Source organism: Vulpes lagopus, chromosome 1 (assembly GCF_018345385.1).
Source record: "Vulpes lagopus strain Blue_001 chromosome 1, ASM1834538v1, whole genome shotgun sequence".
In the NCBI taxonomy this organism is placed as follows: domain Eukaryota; kingdom Metazoa; phylum Chordata; class Mammalia; order Carnivora; family Canidae; genus Vulpes; species Vulpes lagopus.
Window position 1 is genome coordinate 40,028,345 of NC_054824.1, and position 15,997 is coordinate 40,044,341.

General features: G+C 38.4%; 1 protein-coding gene across 14 annotated transcripts in view; it reads right to left on the reverse strand.

Annotated features, from left to right (window-relative positions):
- The window catches only part of FAM135A (family with sequence similarity 135 member A), a 124,755-nt gene extending 111,376 nt beyond the window's left edge, over positions 1 to 13,379 (reverse strand). For 5 of the 14 annotated variants that reach the window (XM_041754324.1, XM_041754378.1, XM_041754344.1 and 2 more), the window contains exon 1: positions 13,037 to 13,376. In XM_041754324.1, the coding sequence (XP_041610258.1) occupies positions 13,037 to 13,128 (92 nt within the window). In that variant the 5' untranslated portion in view covers positions 13,129 to 13,376. Of the gene's footprint in view, positions 1 to 11,359; positions 11,449 to 13,036 lie in introns of all 14 variants that reach the window. The other 9 variants (XM_041754286.1, XM_041754332.1, XM_041754294.1 and 6 more) reach the window with 5 other exon arrangements.
- Positions 13,380 to 15,997: the final 2,618 nt, after the last annotated feature.

Below are 15,997 nucleotides of genomic sequence, written 5' to 3' on the forward strand. Positions count from 1 at the left end.
TCCTAGGAGAATAAATTTTATTCTTTATAAAAATGTTTACTTATTTTTAAGATTTTACTTATTTGAGAGAGAAAGAGGACACAAGTGGGGAGTGAGGGGTGGGCAGAAGAAGAGGGAGAAGCAGACGTCCTACTGAGCAGGGAGCCTGATGAGGGGCTTGAACCCAGGACCCTAGGATCATGACCTGAGCCAAAGGTAGATGTTTAACCAACTGAGCCACCCAGGTGCCCCTCTTTTTTTTTTTTTTTTTAAAGATTTATTTATTGAGCGAGAGGGAGAGAGCATGCACAAATGAGAGGGTCAAGGGAGAAGGACAGAGAATCTCAAATAGACTCCATGCTGAGCATAGAGTCCAACTTGGAATTCCATCCCATGGCTGTGAGATCACAACCTGAGCCAAAATCAAGAGCTGGGCGCTTAACTGCACGCACCATCCCAGTGTCCCAGTATTTAATTCTTTTTGATGCAACCATAAATGGGATTGTTTTCTTCACTTCTCTTTCTGATAGTTCATTGGTAGTGTATAAAAACACAATAGATTTCTATATATTAATTTTGTATCCTGCAACTTTATAGAATTCATTTATTAGTTTTAATAGTTTTTTACTGGAGTCTTTTTTATTTATTTATTTATTTTTACTGCAGTCTTATAGAGTTTCCCACATATAGTATCATGTCATCTGCAAATAGTGATAGTTTTATGTTTTCCTTTCCAATTTGGATGTCTTTCACTTCTTTTTCTTGCCTAATAGCTGTGGCTAATATTCCAGGACTATGTTGAATAAAAGTGGTGCTCTTAGGGGAAAAACTTTTAGCTTCTCACCACTGAGTAAGATGTTAGCTGTGGGTTTGTCATATATGGCCTTTATTATGTGGAGGTACATTTCTTCTATACCTAATTTATTGAAGTTTTTATCACAAAAGTATGCTGAGAGAGTGTTCCATATTTTGGGCATCCCTCCCAATTGTGGAGTCACTGCATCTGGGGTTGGATTCAGGGTGAGGGTATGCCTTTGCCTCTTATACCCATTTCCATGTGTCTCTTTTGTCTTTTGTTATAGAGGCACTGTCTATCTAGTTCTCAGTTCCTTTTCAGAGGATACTATTCCATATAAAGATATAAACTTGTGGTGTCCATGGGAGGAGGGGAATCTAGTCTTCTTATGCTACCATCTTGAATCCTCCTTCTAATAACTATTTTAAACCTTAATAATCACATCTAAAGACTGTACAGTAACTACTTCTAAGGAGATCAAAACAATGTTACCTTTACCTAAGACATTCTCATTTCATGAATATAACCACTTTATGATAGTTACTCCTATACATATATTCTTAGTGTTCAGGATTTAGATCATGTTCCAGTACAGATTCTTAGTCAAGTTTGGTTAGTTCTATATCTCTTAACTAATTCAGATATAAAATAGGTATGTATTCATTCAAACATTTATTGAACACTTACAATATGCTGGGAAATGCAACTGGCACAAAGTATAGCTAAACCTTGGATTCCATCTGTTTCCTTCCTCGCAGATGGAATTTCTTCATGATAGTGACCTAGTTCTGACCACATAAATGAGGACAAAACCCCAAAGAATGGTAAAATAAAAAGGAAAGATTATGGATTCCTGAAAGGTTTCACAGAGCACAGATGTCCTACCTATCTAGACTTCTTGGACTTTATATCTTAGAACTCTTTGTTACAGCAACTATACCTGACCTATACTCTAGTATATCCCCCAATGCAGCCTATTTTCAAAAAAGAAGCCAGATGATCCTTTATATTGTACAATATACACATTAATTAATATTACTGTATAGTTGTACTAATAGCATGTTCTATTTTTTAAATTTTTATTATTTTTTAAGATTTTAAATTTATTTATGAGAGACAAGAGAGAGGGAGGCAGAGACACAGGGAAGGAAGGAGCAGGCTCCTCACAAGGAGCCTGATGTGGGACTTGATCCCCGGACCTAGGATCACGCCCTGAGCCAAAGGCAGATGCTCACCCACTGAGCCATCAAGGTGTCCTTAATAGTATGTTTTAATATGTTATATAATATTATTTTAAAATAATTCAAATTGTATTTTTTTCTCAGTTCTAAACCCTCAGTGGCTTCCCACAATATTTAGTAAAATTGTCTTATGATGGCCTATATGATGACCTTATATCACCTAGATCTTTCATAATTTCTGTGACCTCATTTCCTACCAGTCTGCCCACTTGTTTCCTTACTCAACATACCAAATATATTCCTATCCCAGGGTCTTTCATTTGTTCCCCGGAACACTTTTCCCTCCCAAATATCCAAATGAATCACTTTTCACCTCCTTCTAGCCTTGACTCAGATGCTAACTTCTCAAATAGCCCTTTGCTGGCCACATTATCTAAAATAGCAACTCTCAAAAAAATTAAATAAACAAAACAAAATAGTTAAGTCTCCTTTCCTGGCACACCCTCTTTCCTCCCTTATTTTTTCCCTCAGCACTTATCTCCAACTAACAAACTAAAGATTTTAATTTTTTAGTTTTCATTATGTTTCCCCACTAATATGTAAGCTTTATAAATGCAGAAATTCATACTACTCTGTTCATAGCTCTATCCCCACAGTCTTACATAGAGTAGGCACTCAATATTTAACAAAGATTTAATAAATTAATATAAATCTTCTTTAAATATTAACTGTGACTATTTTTCTATTTAAACCCAACCAACTTGAAGAAAGGATTTATTACACTGATATATGGAAAACAGAGATATCCGTGAATAAACTTTTATAATAAAATTCCTTTACCAGGATATGTTCTAGATCTGTAAGCAACTTCCTTCACTCTTCCTCGCCTATTCTGGTGTCCTCTATTGTTACTGTCTAATTTTTCCTCAAACCCACCTCTTTTTACTGATTATCCCTAGGTAGAAACATATATGTACAGATATATACCATGTGATGCTGATAAACCTGGCTTTCATTCCCCTCAAAAAACAGAAAACAATTATTTTTATGTTTATGTACCGGTAGAAAAACTTCAAAGGACCAAAGGAAAGGAGAGTAGGCAAAAAGAGAAAGGCAAGAAAAACCAGAGGACTCTCAGGGTCAAAGGGGATCTGTCTGATTCTCTTTTCATAAACTGCCCTTTTCCCATCACAGGGAGCAATTGCCACACAGGTACAGCCAATTCTTGCTGGCCCCCAGCACTGTTGAAAGCTTCTAAATTTTCAATAAGAAATGAACATTTTATTTTTCTAATGGTGAACTCTCCTAAACCTCAGATGTTGCCAACTAGTTCAAAAATAAACAAAAACAAAACCAACCAACCAACCCTGTGCAGTTCAAATCAAATTCATCTACAGGGTAAATGCATTCAGAGTTTGTAATCACTCACACAAGTGCTTATGCCATTCAGATCCTCAGGCAAAGGATCTTTTATGGAACAGAAAAATCCTTGTCTGTCCTCTCTTAAGAATGAAAGAAGGTAAAGAAAGGGCTTTTTTCCTTTCACCCAGAGGACGCCTAGGAAACACCCCACTTCAAGGAAACTCTGCTCCATGAGAAGCTATGAGTTTCATGGCCCTTCAGCAGTCAGCTTCCTGGCTTAGAATCTGTCACTTTAATCTGAGCATTTGAAGCTATGGGAAAGAGTTGACTTACCTGCAACTAAATTGTTCTTTCTGTTTTTCTGGACCTGACAAGGTAGCCTAAATGAAATAATTTGAGTAGTGTTCCTTCTTGGGCCATTTCCTAAGTCTCTAAGAGAGAATTTAGCTGAGTAAACTACAAACTCCAATCCAAAGAAGCCAAAGGGGAACTTCAAACAGAAACTGATTCTGATACTAAATGGAAAATGTATACTGAAAGACTCTTACACTGACTGGGAGAACAATCTGACAATTATCAAAGAAACAAAGTTAATCTATTATTCTGAAAGATGTCCTTGGCCCTCTAGAGGGACTCTAACACAGTGGCCAATAGACAGTGGCTACTGAACAATTAATATGATAGTGTGACTGAGGAACTGATTTTTAAATTTAAAGTAATTTAAATTGGGATCCCTGGGTGGCGCAGCGGTTTGGCGCCTGCCTTTGGCCCAGGGCACGATCCTGCAGACCCGGGATCGAATCCCACGTTGGGCTCCCAGTGCATGGAGCCTGCTTCTCCCTCTGCCTGTGTCTCTGCCTCTCTCTCTCTCTCACTCTGCGTGTGACTATCATAAATAAATAAAATTTAAAAAAAATAAAGTAATTTAAATTTAAATCCAAACACTAGCGCAGTATAAAATATTTTCTCATTGAATGTAACTCTATTGTTTGGTAGGGCTATATCTTAATTTAACTGTTAAAAATGTAGTGCACTAGTTGAGATATGCTCTAAGCATAAAGCACACATTAACTTTCAGAGGCAGTATAGAACAAGAACATAAATATCTCATTAAAATGTTTTTTTTTTTATGCTGATCACATCTTGAAATAATATTTTAAATATGTTGGGTTAAATAAAATATATTATAAAAATTAATTTTACCATTTATTTTTACTTTGTAAAATGTAGCAACTAGAAAGTTTTAAATTACACATACATATGTCTATGAATATGTATGTTAGTTTAGGAATACCAAGCCATCTCTTTAACTGCTGGAATGTATAGTAACTATCCCAGAAATAGCACCAAGTGCATAAAAACTATGCATAGTTTTTAAGGCTATAGAGATGTTTACTCCAATAAGATCAGTTGAGAGACTTCCAATATTCACAAAGAGGAGTCTAGGCATGGATATCTGGAAAAATGTGGGAGATGCTCCTACATTATCTACACTAATCCTAAAACAACAGCTAACCACACTAACCCTTTTGAACTCAGTCTGAATTCATGAGTATTACCAGAAATCTAAAAGGATGTAGAAACATCTGAAAGTAAGAGGCGCAGCTTAGAAGTTCCTCAAGATGAGCTGGAGACCACAGGAGGTGATCAGATCCTCTCACAGAAATAAAAAAACTAACAGCCTTGACTCAGACGGTGGACTCAAAATATGTGTCCTGAAGACAGGGAAGGAGTTGAGTGAATAAGAACTTTAAGATGCTCCATTTGCCAACCTAAGAAATAAAGGGATCACTTCTACCAATTATGGAACCAATGGCTCCAGCTTCTAAATTCTATTCCAAAGTTAGCAGCCATGACACAAATGGGTTCAGAGCTTATAATACTGACAGTCTGAATAATGATGCCTAATCAGAAAATACTGTAGATGCCACATAAGGCAGAAATCACCTATGGGCCAACTTACCCTTAAAAATCCCTTAGAAAGGCTCCAAAGTGGCAATCAATATACCATTTCTCAATGAATAAAACACATTCACTTGGTCTTCCAGCTTTAGGAAAAAATTCACTGTTTCTTCAGCTAAACACTAAATAACATAGTAAACTTGCATTTAGGGGCCATATTGTACAAAAAATATACACATCTTTAAATGTTCATATTTCAATGTTGAGAAACTCAAATTATGGCAGACATATAGGAACTGATGCCAAATGAAGGAACATCACATTCAAGCCCAACTAGATAAGGAGTTCACACTATGGCAGACACATGGGGATGGAGACTGACATTTGGGATCTAGGATCAATGGAGGGAAGAGTGCCTTGTAAGTACAGTTAAATTCAAGTATGTTAAATAGGAATATGTTGGGAACAAAGAAGGAGGTTAACTCAACCCATTTAATACTAGCTAGTCAGTTTTGGGTCCATTTTCTTGAGGCTTCTAATGAATAAGCAGGAAACTCAAAATAGGGGCACCCCCGAGAAGGCTTCAAAATGCTGCTCTTATAACCTTGTGAATAAAATACTCTTAATACTCAAGTTGTATAGCAATCCGAGAAGAGTAGAAGATAGGTCTCTTGCGGGAGGAGGGTGCTCAGCCGCCACCTTTTCTAAGTCTCACTCAGGGCATAGCTGAACTCCAATCCACACAGATGGGGCCCTTAAAGTCTTAGAGCTAATCCTGACCAAGTCAGGCCATACCAGTAAACTGAGAACAATCAACCAGTGATATCTGGGTTAGTTTTATATCTCTAACCCTGCTATCTGGTATAATTCTGGCCATCTAGGTTGCTTAAGTCTGCACTGGGTGATTCAATCTAAATATCTGAGCTATGTTTTTATATCTTGATTTACATTCATTTTCCTTCTTATCTGGCTCAGGCCCTGACACCCTACCCTGCCCATCTTTGTAAGCTCCTTCTTGTAGGGGCCAAACATGCTAAGTCACTGTATTATAACCTGCTCTAAAATGGCCAAGCCACCTGTTACTTGCCTAACTCTGAAGATCACGCTATTCAGATAGCTTTTAACTTTCTTTTTGCCTTCACAGTTATTCACATGCACAATACTTTGATCTGTGACATCTCTCATTTTAAAAACTGATTCACAGTTAAAATGAGCTTATCAGAATAATTACAGTAGAAAGGACATGTAAATTAAGGAAGAACACTGGTCTAGAAACTTTTGCTGCCACAACTTATTCATCAAAATGAATTCCTGAGAGCCCGCCATATACTATACTGCCCAAATTATAAAAATATTTAAGAAGAGAATAGAATACTAAATTCTTCTTTTAGGGAGGGGGGAAGAGACTTTCAAAAGGGAAGATAATAAGAACAACTTGATAGACAAACAGTATTTTAAAAAACTGTATGTTTCTCTATTGATATCAAATATAGATCAAATAGCTATATCAAATTGAAACCAATATAAACATTCAGAACTTTCCGGAGTACCTACTATTACACCAGTAGTTTTAACTATGTTATTTTATTTAATTCTCACAAAAATCTGAAAGAGCTATCATTACTCCATTTTACATGAGAGGAAACTAAAGAACAAAAGGTTTACATAACTTAACCAAGACCACAGTTAGGAAAAAAATGGAAAAAGGACAAAACTCTCAAATGTGCCAAACTACACAGCCTAAATTTAAACTTGCATAATTGTAAAGTCTACACCTGAATTGTTATTGGAAATAGATTGAATGATCATCAAGTCATGAGATAAAAAAAAGCCCCCACTAAAAGAAAAACTGAAACCAGAATGCAGCATTAATAAAAAAAGATTACCCTTGATAGATGAACCACATTTAATTTTCCATGCAATTAGCATTATTCTCCAATTATGAAATCTTCAAATTTCTCACATTCCACACCCACAAACAAAATCTGAAGTTTTAAAGGCATTGTTCTCTTCTAATTTCTTCAAAATTTGGTTTTGAACAGTTGTCTAATAAAATAAATATATTATCTAATAAATATACTATCTTAGAATTGGCACTTAGGTTAAAAAGTTAAGCATTCTTTTTTTTTTTTTTTTAAACATTTTTTTTTAATTTTTTTTTTTTTATTTATTTATGATAGTCACACAGAGAGAGAGAGAGAGAGGCAGAGACACAGGCAGAGGGAGAAGCAGGCTCCATGCACCGGGAGCCCGATGTGGGATTCGATCCCGGGTCTCCAGGATCGCGCCCTGGGCCAAAGACAAGCGCCAAACCGCTGCGCCACCCAGGGATCCCAAAAGTTAAGCATTCTTAAAACAAACATTGTTCACTTTGGATAACTGTGTTAATATTATAGAAAATCCATAGTAAAAATATTTTTTTAAACATAGAAGGAATGTTGGTAACTTCTAAGAGTATTCCCAAGGTTGACTTGCTATATGAGAACAAAGTAGAAAGACAGAGAAAGAGCTTTTATTGCTCATTATGGGACACTTAATGAAAGCTACATCTCACATCATATCAATAATGGGAAATAAGATTTAATTTATTAAAACTAGCTCATATAAACTTTTCAGGGACACATCCAGGTCATAAAACAAACCTGCTCGTAACATAATACAGAATGCCTTTGAATATATCATGTTATTATATACTTTAAAAAACCAGTCAGTTAAGTGTCCAACCCTTGGTTTCAGTTAAATGTCCAACATTTGGTTTCAATTCAGGTCATGGTCTCAGGGTTGTGAGACTGAGCCCCGCATCAGGCTCTGTGCTGAGCACAGAGTCTGCTTAAGACTCTCTTTCCCTGTGCTCCTCCCTGCTACATACTCTTTCTCCCTCTAAAACAAACAAACAAACAAACAAACATTTTAAAAAACACACACAAAAAAAAACAAGACAATAGCCCAAATGACCAAAAATTTAGTTATTTTTTAAATTTTTTTAAAGATTTATTTATTTATTTATGATAGACACACACACACACACAGAGAGAGAGAGAGAGAGAGAGAGAGAGAGGGAAAGAGAGAGAGGCAGAGACACAGGAGGAGGGAGAAGCAGGCTCTATGCCAGGAGCCCGACGTGGAACTCGATTCCGTGACTCCAGGATCCTGCCCTGGGCCATAGGCAGGCGCTAAACCGCTGGGCCTCCCAGGGATCCCCAATTACTTCTTTTAATAGGAAGAGAAATTCAGAAAGAACCACAGTGATCTACTACCTATTTCAGGGATCTGCCCCCAGCATCCCCTAAACTATTTCATATTATTGGTTATCTCAACAAAGCTCAAAACTAGAATAAAGAGGATTACAATACTCTCTCTGAAAAATGTTCTAAGAAACAAACAATGCTTTCTTAAAAGTCTATGCTTTCTTGCTTTCTTCAGTCAACTGGTAACTTTGACATCAAAGAGATCCGGATTCTAATCCAGACTCACGAAATCTTACTTTTCTCAAATAGAAATAATATTTGTAACTCCTAGATCAAAAGTTAAAGCTTATAAAGATAATATATACAAATATACACAAAGCATTAGGTATGGGACTTGGTGCACAGTGGTCAATAAATAACTGATAGTATTATTTTATTTTAACTCAATTTTTTCTTTTCTTTTTTTTATGTATGACGTTTTTATTTTAATTATGGTATAGTTAACATAAGGTATTATACCAATTTCAGGTGCACAATACAGAGATTCAACAATTCCTTACATCTCAATATTTTATCTCAATTTTTAACTATGACTTCATTTAGAGAAATGTCTATTCAAAATAATGTAACTCAACTAAATAGATTTTTATTATCAATTTCAATTGTATGTTTTAAAAATACTGTCATTTATAGGACATCAGACCTTAAAGGGAAATGAGCTGACTTCCAATTAAGATCATCTTAGATCTTAGGTGTTGAGAAAAACTAGGAAAAAAGGAGACTGTGAATATTTCAAATCTCTATTTAAAATTTTCTGTTGATTTCACTCCTTAGAGACATTTCTTTGGTTCCCCCTGCCTAGAGGTCTATTTCAGAATTCTTCTATAAAAATGGGGCCCTTGGCAAGCATTTTATTATATAATTATTATACTCTGACATAAAAGTTACTCATTTTACAGAACAAGACTGGTGACAGCCTACATTCTAATCTTATCTTACCTGAGGAAAAGAACTAATTTTCAGTAAGCCTGAGGAAGAATGAGAATGGGTTTTAAAACTGGGGTCCTTAATTCCAAAAGGCAAAAGTGATGGTAATGGGGAATATAAGCTTCCAATGTCTGAAACAGTGACTGTCAATAAGACCTGATCTTGCTGTTTAGACATTAACAGTTAGCAGTATTTCCAACTGAAGACCATGACTTACTGGCAACTTGAGACATCAAAGAGCAGATGTCAGAGATACCACTGATCTAAAAACAATCATGAATGAAGCAGCTGCATCCCATAAGACAACTTCAAGCGGATTTCAATGAAGGAATACTTCTACGTCTGATTATATTAAGAACTGTAGCAAAAGGACATTTCATAGAACTTAACAGAAATGTTCCATAATATTATCAATTACAGACTTCTAAATTAACAATATAATTTAGAAATACTTGCTTTATTATGGATGGTCTAAAGAGACCTAATCCCATAAAAGGAATATATTATAATTTACTCAGAATGTTGTTTTAGTTGAGAGTTCATAAAGATTGTTTCATCAAAATAAGAAGTTATTCAAGTAGGAGAGATCTGATATAATCTGGTATAATATGCCCCATACCTCTAGATTCCTGTCAAGAAAAAAGAGGCAAATTTTTATTAAACTTAGCACATTATTGATAACCGAGTATGTACTTGTTAAAAGGGTGAAACCCACTGTGGAGTTGTTTTACGTTATTTCTTCTGAAAAATCTAGACCTGCCTAACAACTTGCGCTTTGTAACTTTTCTAAAACATCAGTGGGTTCATTAAGTTTTGTTTTGTCTTTTTGGTATCACGATTCTGCTTCTTATTCATTTCTAAACTTTCTTCCTGACAAACTCAGGGAAAAGAAATCTATATGCTCCCATCTTCATCCGTTCATTTAAACACACACATACGTATCACAAAACTCACTTTTGAGCAGTTTTTCCTCAATACATAAAATCAAAGCAAAGGAAATTCTTGCCCTTTCTAATCCCTAAACAATGCCCACTGTCAAGGGCCTATATCCATAATAAACAAAGCTAAAAATATAAGACAACAGAAAATTATGGCAGTAGCCAAAGATAAATGAATAACTCTTACATCTCCTTTTAGTATCAGATCCTGAAAAAGGGCATTTTAATTCTTTATAATGAATGCTACAGCATCTGTTTCACTGTGTATGAATATTAATATAAGCTAGTATACAGTTCACCAGCATTCTACTAGATTTTTCACAGAAGTCTAAAATTAAATTAAAAAATCTAAATTCCAGTTTGATTTGGGATTTAACTAATGATACTTTTACACAGTCTAAAAGAGATAGAAATATATAACAATTTTTGTCTGTGGTGGCCCTACTCATGTTTAAATAAGGCTTACTTTGCTACTGAAAGATCACTGAGTGGCCACCTTTTTTACCCGCTTATTACAGGTAGAGACAACTAGCTATAGAGGTTAAGTGGCTTCTACAAATTAATGTTATGAGTCATCATAAGAGTTTAGATCTTCTGACATCAAGCTCTGTGCCTACTGTCTACCACAAATTATTATTTTAATTCTTAAAGTACACAATTAACACAGTAAAAAAAAAAAATACTAACAAGAATTTGTAGGCCTTTACTTTTTTTAATGAATTGTTACCTAAAAATAAAAAGACTTGCCTTTGAGAGGTGGGAAAGCTTCCTTGTTAAGCAGCAGTTATATGTTTTTGCATAGGAAAAATCATTTTTAAAAAATCTTAAAAGTTGAAGAGTTCATCACTTCTTACCACACACAGTAGTTGGTTAGTTCTTCCAAAGGAGGTATAGCTTTGAGACACTGGATACTAAACTGTATTTCCCTCCACTTTTATCTCTAATATCAATCTGGATAAGAAACTACACTTTTTTGCCTTGGTATTTCCCTTCTGTACAACATAAACAGAAAAATTTAATTCCTACCTGACATAGACAATGTAAGGAAGAATTTACTGTTTGTGGACTGCTTTGAGATTCCAGAATGAAATACATAATCCAGATGATCTTCAACCCTGGAATAAAGGCAAACTTCACTGAAAGTATCTGCTTCAGCAGACGCCTTCAAAATAAAATACCATTATTCATATAGAGAGGTTTTATATAAATGAATGGGGGGGGGCAACACTAGTTAGAAAGTTCTTTTGCCCAATTCAAAAATTTAATACATCTGTTTTCACATATATTTCATTCAGTAGGCACACTAAATCTATTCTTAAATAAATAAAAATTACAAGCATTTATTAAAGAGAGCAGAGACCCTCAAGAAAATGACTCAATCATCTGCAATTGTAATTATGTAAAACATCAAATTAATAACGAATTTCATAAAATAAAATTTATTAAATTTCATTTAAGGTTAGCTCTTGGACAACTGTATTTGCTGAAGGGCAAAAAAAATTCCAAATTTTAACCTTATGTTTGTAGATCAGCCTCTAACAAGTCTTAACCCTTTATACTTTCATCAAGTCTATACTCGACTTGCTTATTCTGATGTGTAAGGTAAACATAATTCCTAAAAATTAAAGGTTCAATCAAGTAAATGTAAGAGGTTTATTGCTACTGTCATTCTTTTGACAACATTTCCCCGTCAGGGAATAAAAAAGATGAAGAGATTTTATTAAATTGGATGATGCACTAAGAAGACTGAGTATGGATACCTAGCTTAGGTAGCAGAAAGCAGATGAGACTGAACTCAGAGATTTAATAAAAAGTTAAGCGGCTTAAAGACGCTCCATCTACACACACACACACACACACACACACACACACAAATCTTCAAAACCCCCCAAAAAACAGTTTTAGAGACGGAGAGGAGAAAGAGAGCCCAAGATTACATACGGGAAACAGGATCACAATGGAAAAGGACGGGAGGCCGGGAGCCATCAGACGGAAAACGATGAAACGGTACCAAAAGACAGTGAAGAGTGAGGGAGTGAGGGCCTGCGAAGGCGGGGGGGGGGCAGGGGGCACAGGACGACCTCCGGCGCACTACGAGGTGAAGGCAAACAGCGCCTCAGAAACTCACAAAAGAGAACGAAGTGCTGAAAGGGGGGCAGAAGGCAGCCAAGTTAGAAATTGTAGAGGCAAACTTGGCCCGTGAGGGTAAGGAGAGTCGGGAAGAAGAGCCAAACCGGGGATGCCCGGAGATGGAAGAAATTACGGGGAGCCAAAGGATACGCCGCCTCGACCGGGAGACGAGCGGAGCCAAAGGGCACGTGGGAGGAGGGGATGAAGGCGCAGAACCGCGGAAGGGGGGTGAAGGCAGGACGGAGCGGCGAGGATGGAGCGCACCGCGAAGGGCAGGCGACGGCTGGGGACAGCGGGACGGAGGTCCAGGGGGCGCCGGCCGGGGGACGCGCCGCAGGGGCCAGAGCAGCGGGCAGCACCCGGCGAGCGGGGCGCCGTGGCTCGCCGCCACCCGGAGGGCGCTCTGCACGGCCGTCCCCACCGACCTTCAGCGGGCCCGGGGCCGGGCTCCGACCGAGAGCGGGCGAGCGGGGGCAGGAGAAGGAGGCCGCTTCCTGCCGGGCCCGTGGGAAAGAGGGAGGGGTCTCGCGGGTAGGGAGCCCAGGGAGACGGAGGAGACCCTGAGCGGCTTACCTTTCGCCCGGCTCGGCCTCCTCCACCGCCTGTCGGGCCGAGGAGCTCGCTGTCCTGCTGGAATAAGACGGCCCTACCCGGGTCAGCACCATCCCGCCCCGGGCCCCCTCACATCGCCATCGCAGCAACCGCAACCACCGCAGCGGAGGAGCCGGTTCGTCACCGCGGCTCGGCTACTGGCCCGAAACGGCCAGCGAGCATGCGCAGTCGCCCCAGTCCCAAGGGAACCCCGGCCAGCCGGCGCTACCTGCGATCAACAGGTCTCCGGCCCCGCGGCCCCGCCCCCGGCCTTCTCTCGCCTCCCCACTCCTCCCTGGCCCCGCCCCTCTCCAAGGCTAAGCCCCGCCCCTCCCAGACACCGCGCCCCACCCCTCCCCCTCGTTCCAAGCCTCTCCACCGCCGCTCTGGCTCCAGCGCCTACTGAGATTTCGAGAGATTTGTCCGCTCTCTTCGCCTCTCGCTCCCAAATTCTCGCGAGAACGGGAGTTTTGCGTCAATAAAGCGCGCTGGTCTCGCTGGAAGGGTCGCGCTAGGAGTTTAAAGAAACAAGCGAAGGGGCTGGCTGTGTTTTACGAAGAGGAGGGTACTGGAGGAGAGTAACGTCGTTCTTTATTCTTCTGTCTTGACCTCTTGGCTGCGGTCCTGGATAAAGAGCCCAGTCCCGGCGCTACTTACCTTGCGCGGTAGAAAAGGAAGCTGCGGGAGTTCCGCGCTGGCTCGAGGCTGCTGCTTTTAGGGACTCGGTGCATTTTCTGGAGAGATGTGGATGCTGCTATGGTTACCGCTAGGTTACTGATGCCTACAAAGGCGGGAGGGAGGCGATGAAGTGGTCTTTAGCTTTGAAACTCCATTAAAAGAAGCCTATGATTTGGATAGGCCGGGAAGGATAATCCTTCAGTGATTTACTTCACCCCAGCTCCTGAGCCTTAACCCAGCAGAACCTTTTGTGGTGCATGAAATTCAGTACGTTACAAAAGCAAAGTTAATGGGAAAAAGGAAATATGGCTGTGGTGTGTGTTAAAAGTGAAGTGGGATGAATAGTGTTAATTGTACAACATTGTGCTTAACGATACCGAACTGTACTTCTAAAAATGGTTAAAATGGTAAATTTTGTGTATATGTATATACACAAAATATATATGTGTATATATATATATATATACACACACACACAATAAGAATGAATTAAAAAGAAAAGGGTTTGTATACTAATTTGGGAATATAGCCCTTCCTTGACTTAATGACAGTTATAACTTTATAAACCCACCATAAATTGAAAATATTATTGTCAAAAATGCATGGAATACATCAACCTATAGAGAGCATCATAGCCTAGCCTAGCCTCGCCTCCCTTAAATGTGTTCAGAATACTTAACATTAGCCTGCAGTTGGGCAAAATCCTCTAGCACAAAGCCGATTTTATAATTAAGTGTTGAGTATCGCATGTAATTTCCTGAATACTATACGGAAATTGAGAACCACTGGTTCTAAGTGTATTGGTTGTTTACTCACGGGATTGCATGGTTGACCGGGAGCTGTGGTTCGCTCCCTCAGCCCAGTAAGTACCATGACAGAAGGCCATACTGCATCTTGCTAACCTGAAAAAAAGACCAAAATTCAAAATTTGAAGTTTGGCTTCTACTGAACGCTTATCACTGTCTCACCATGGTAAAGTCAGAAGTCTTAAGTCCAATTATCCTAGGTAAGGGACCATCTGTAATGATGGTGCCTTGAAGCCTAGGTCATGTGAGGGACAGGTTTGAATATAATACAACGTCTGGTTTTTCTTCATATTAGAATGTATCTTTAACATGATTGTGACTGCCCTGTTATCCTCTGATAACCCCGTATTAGCATTCGTGTGAATGGTCTGCTTTCCTGCTCCCCAATCTCTGCCTTTTTAAGAATAGTCAAATACCATTGTAGTATCTTTCTTGTAAGGACCTTTATTGTTTTGTGATTTGAATTTATAGCCTCAACACTGAAAGGCTTTTTAAAATTCTTTTAGTTCTGTCTCTTAGAAAAATATATGAAATATTCCATTATTTGCATTTCCACATCTATGTCTTTCCTAAAATACACCCTGTGCCAAGATTTCTTTGTTATGTTTTTTTTTTTTTACTTAAATCACATTTTGAAATCATCTATGTGCCAGACAGTGTACTAATTTTGGAGGATACCAACGTGAATAAAACAACTTGAGTGGAGTGTTTGCATAACTCCTTTATGATGTAATGTGTGTAGTGCAGCAGTGATAGGTGCACAGGGAACTACTGGAGCTCAGAGAAGGAGCATTAATTCAACTTAGGTTTCATGAGTCAGGAAACACTTCCAAGAGAAAATTATTCCAGAGAGCTAATAAAGTGGGAGATGTGTATGTGTACGGGGGAGATAAAAAGGGAAAAGGATTGCTTGAACAGAACTATATAATAAGAAACTATCTTTGCACAGAACTAAAAGAGTAATTTGAGGATGTGAGGTTAGGAAGGTAGGTAAAAGTCAGATGGTGGTGAGCCTTTGAAGGATTTCAAGGAAGGATCAATTCAACTAGTATTTTTGATTACCTATTCAGAATGTGTTACGTACTATACTAGTTACTGGGGTACAATGAGGATTAAGAGTCATTCCCAATGCTCAGGGAGTTTACGATTGGTAGGGGGAGACAGGCAGCTCAAATACCAATAAATTCTACTAAAGAGTTAAAATTGAGGTAGGCACCTGTTTGGGAGCCCAGAAGAAGAGCATTTAACTCACCTGGAGACTTAGACAAGACTTCCCGGAGATAATTCATCATAGAAGAATATAAAATAAGCTCTTAAAATTAGAAAAATTATAATGTCCCCTGACATACAGACCATTAGAGAATGCATTGATCTAATTGTCAGATTACCTGGGTTCAAGTTCTAGATTCTGCAGAATACTGTGTAATCTTGAGAGTCTTAGCTTCTCTAGGTCTTGTTT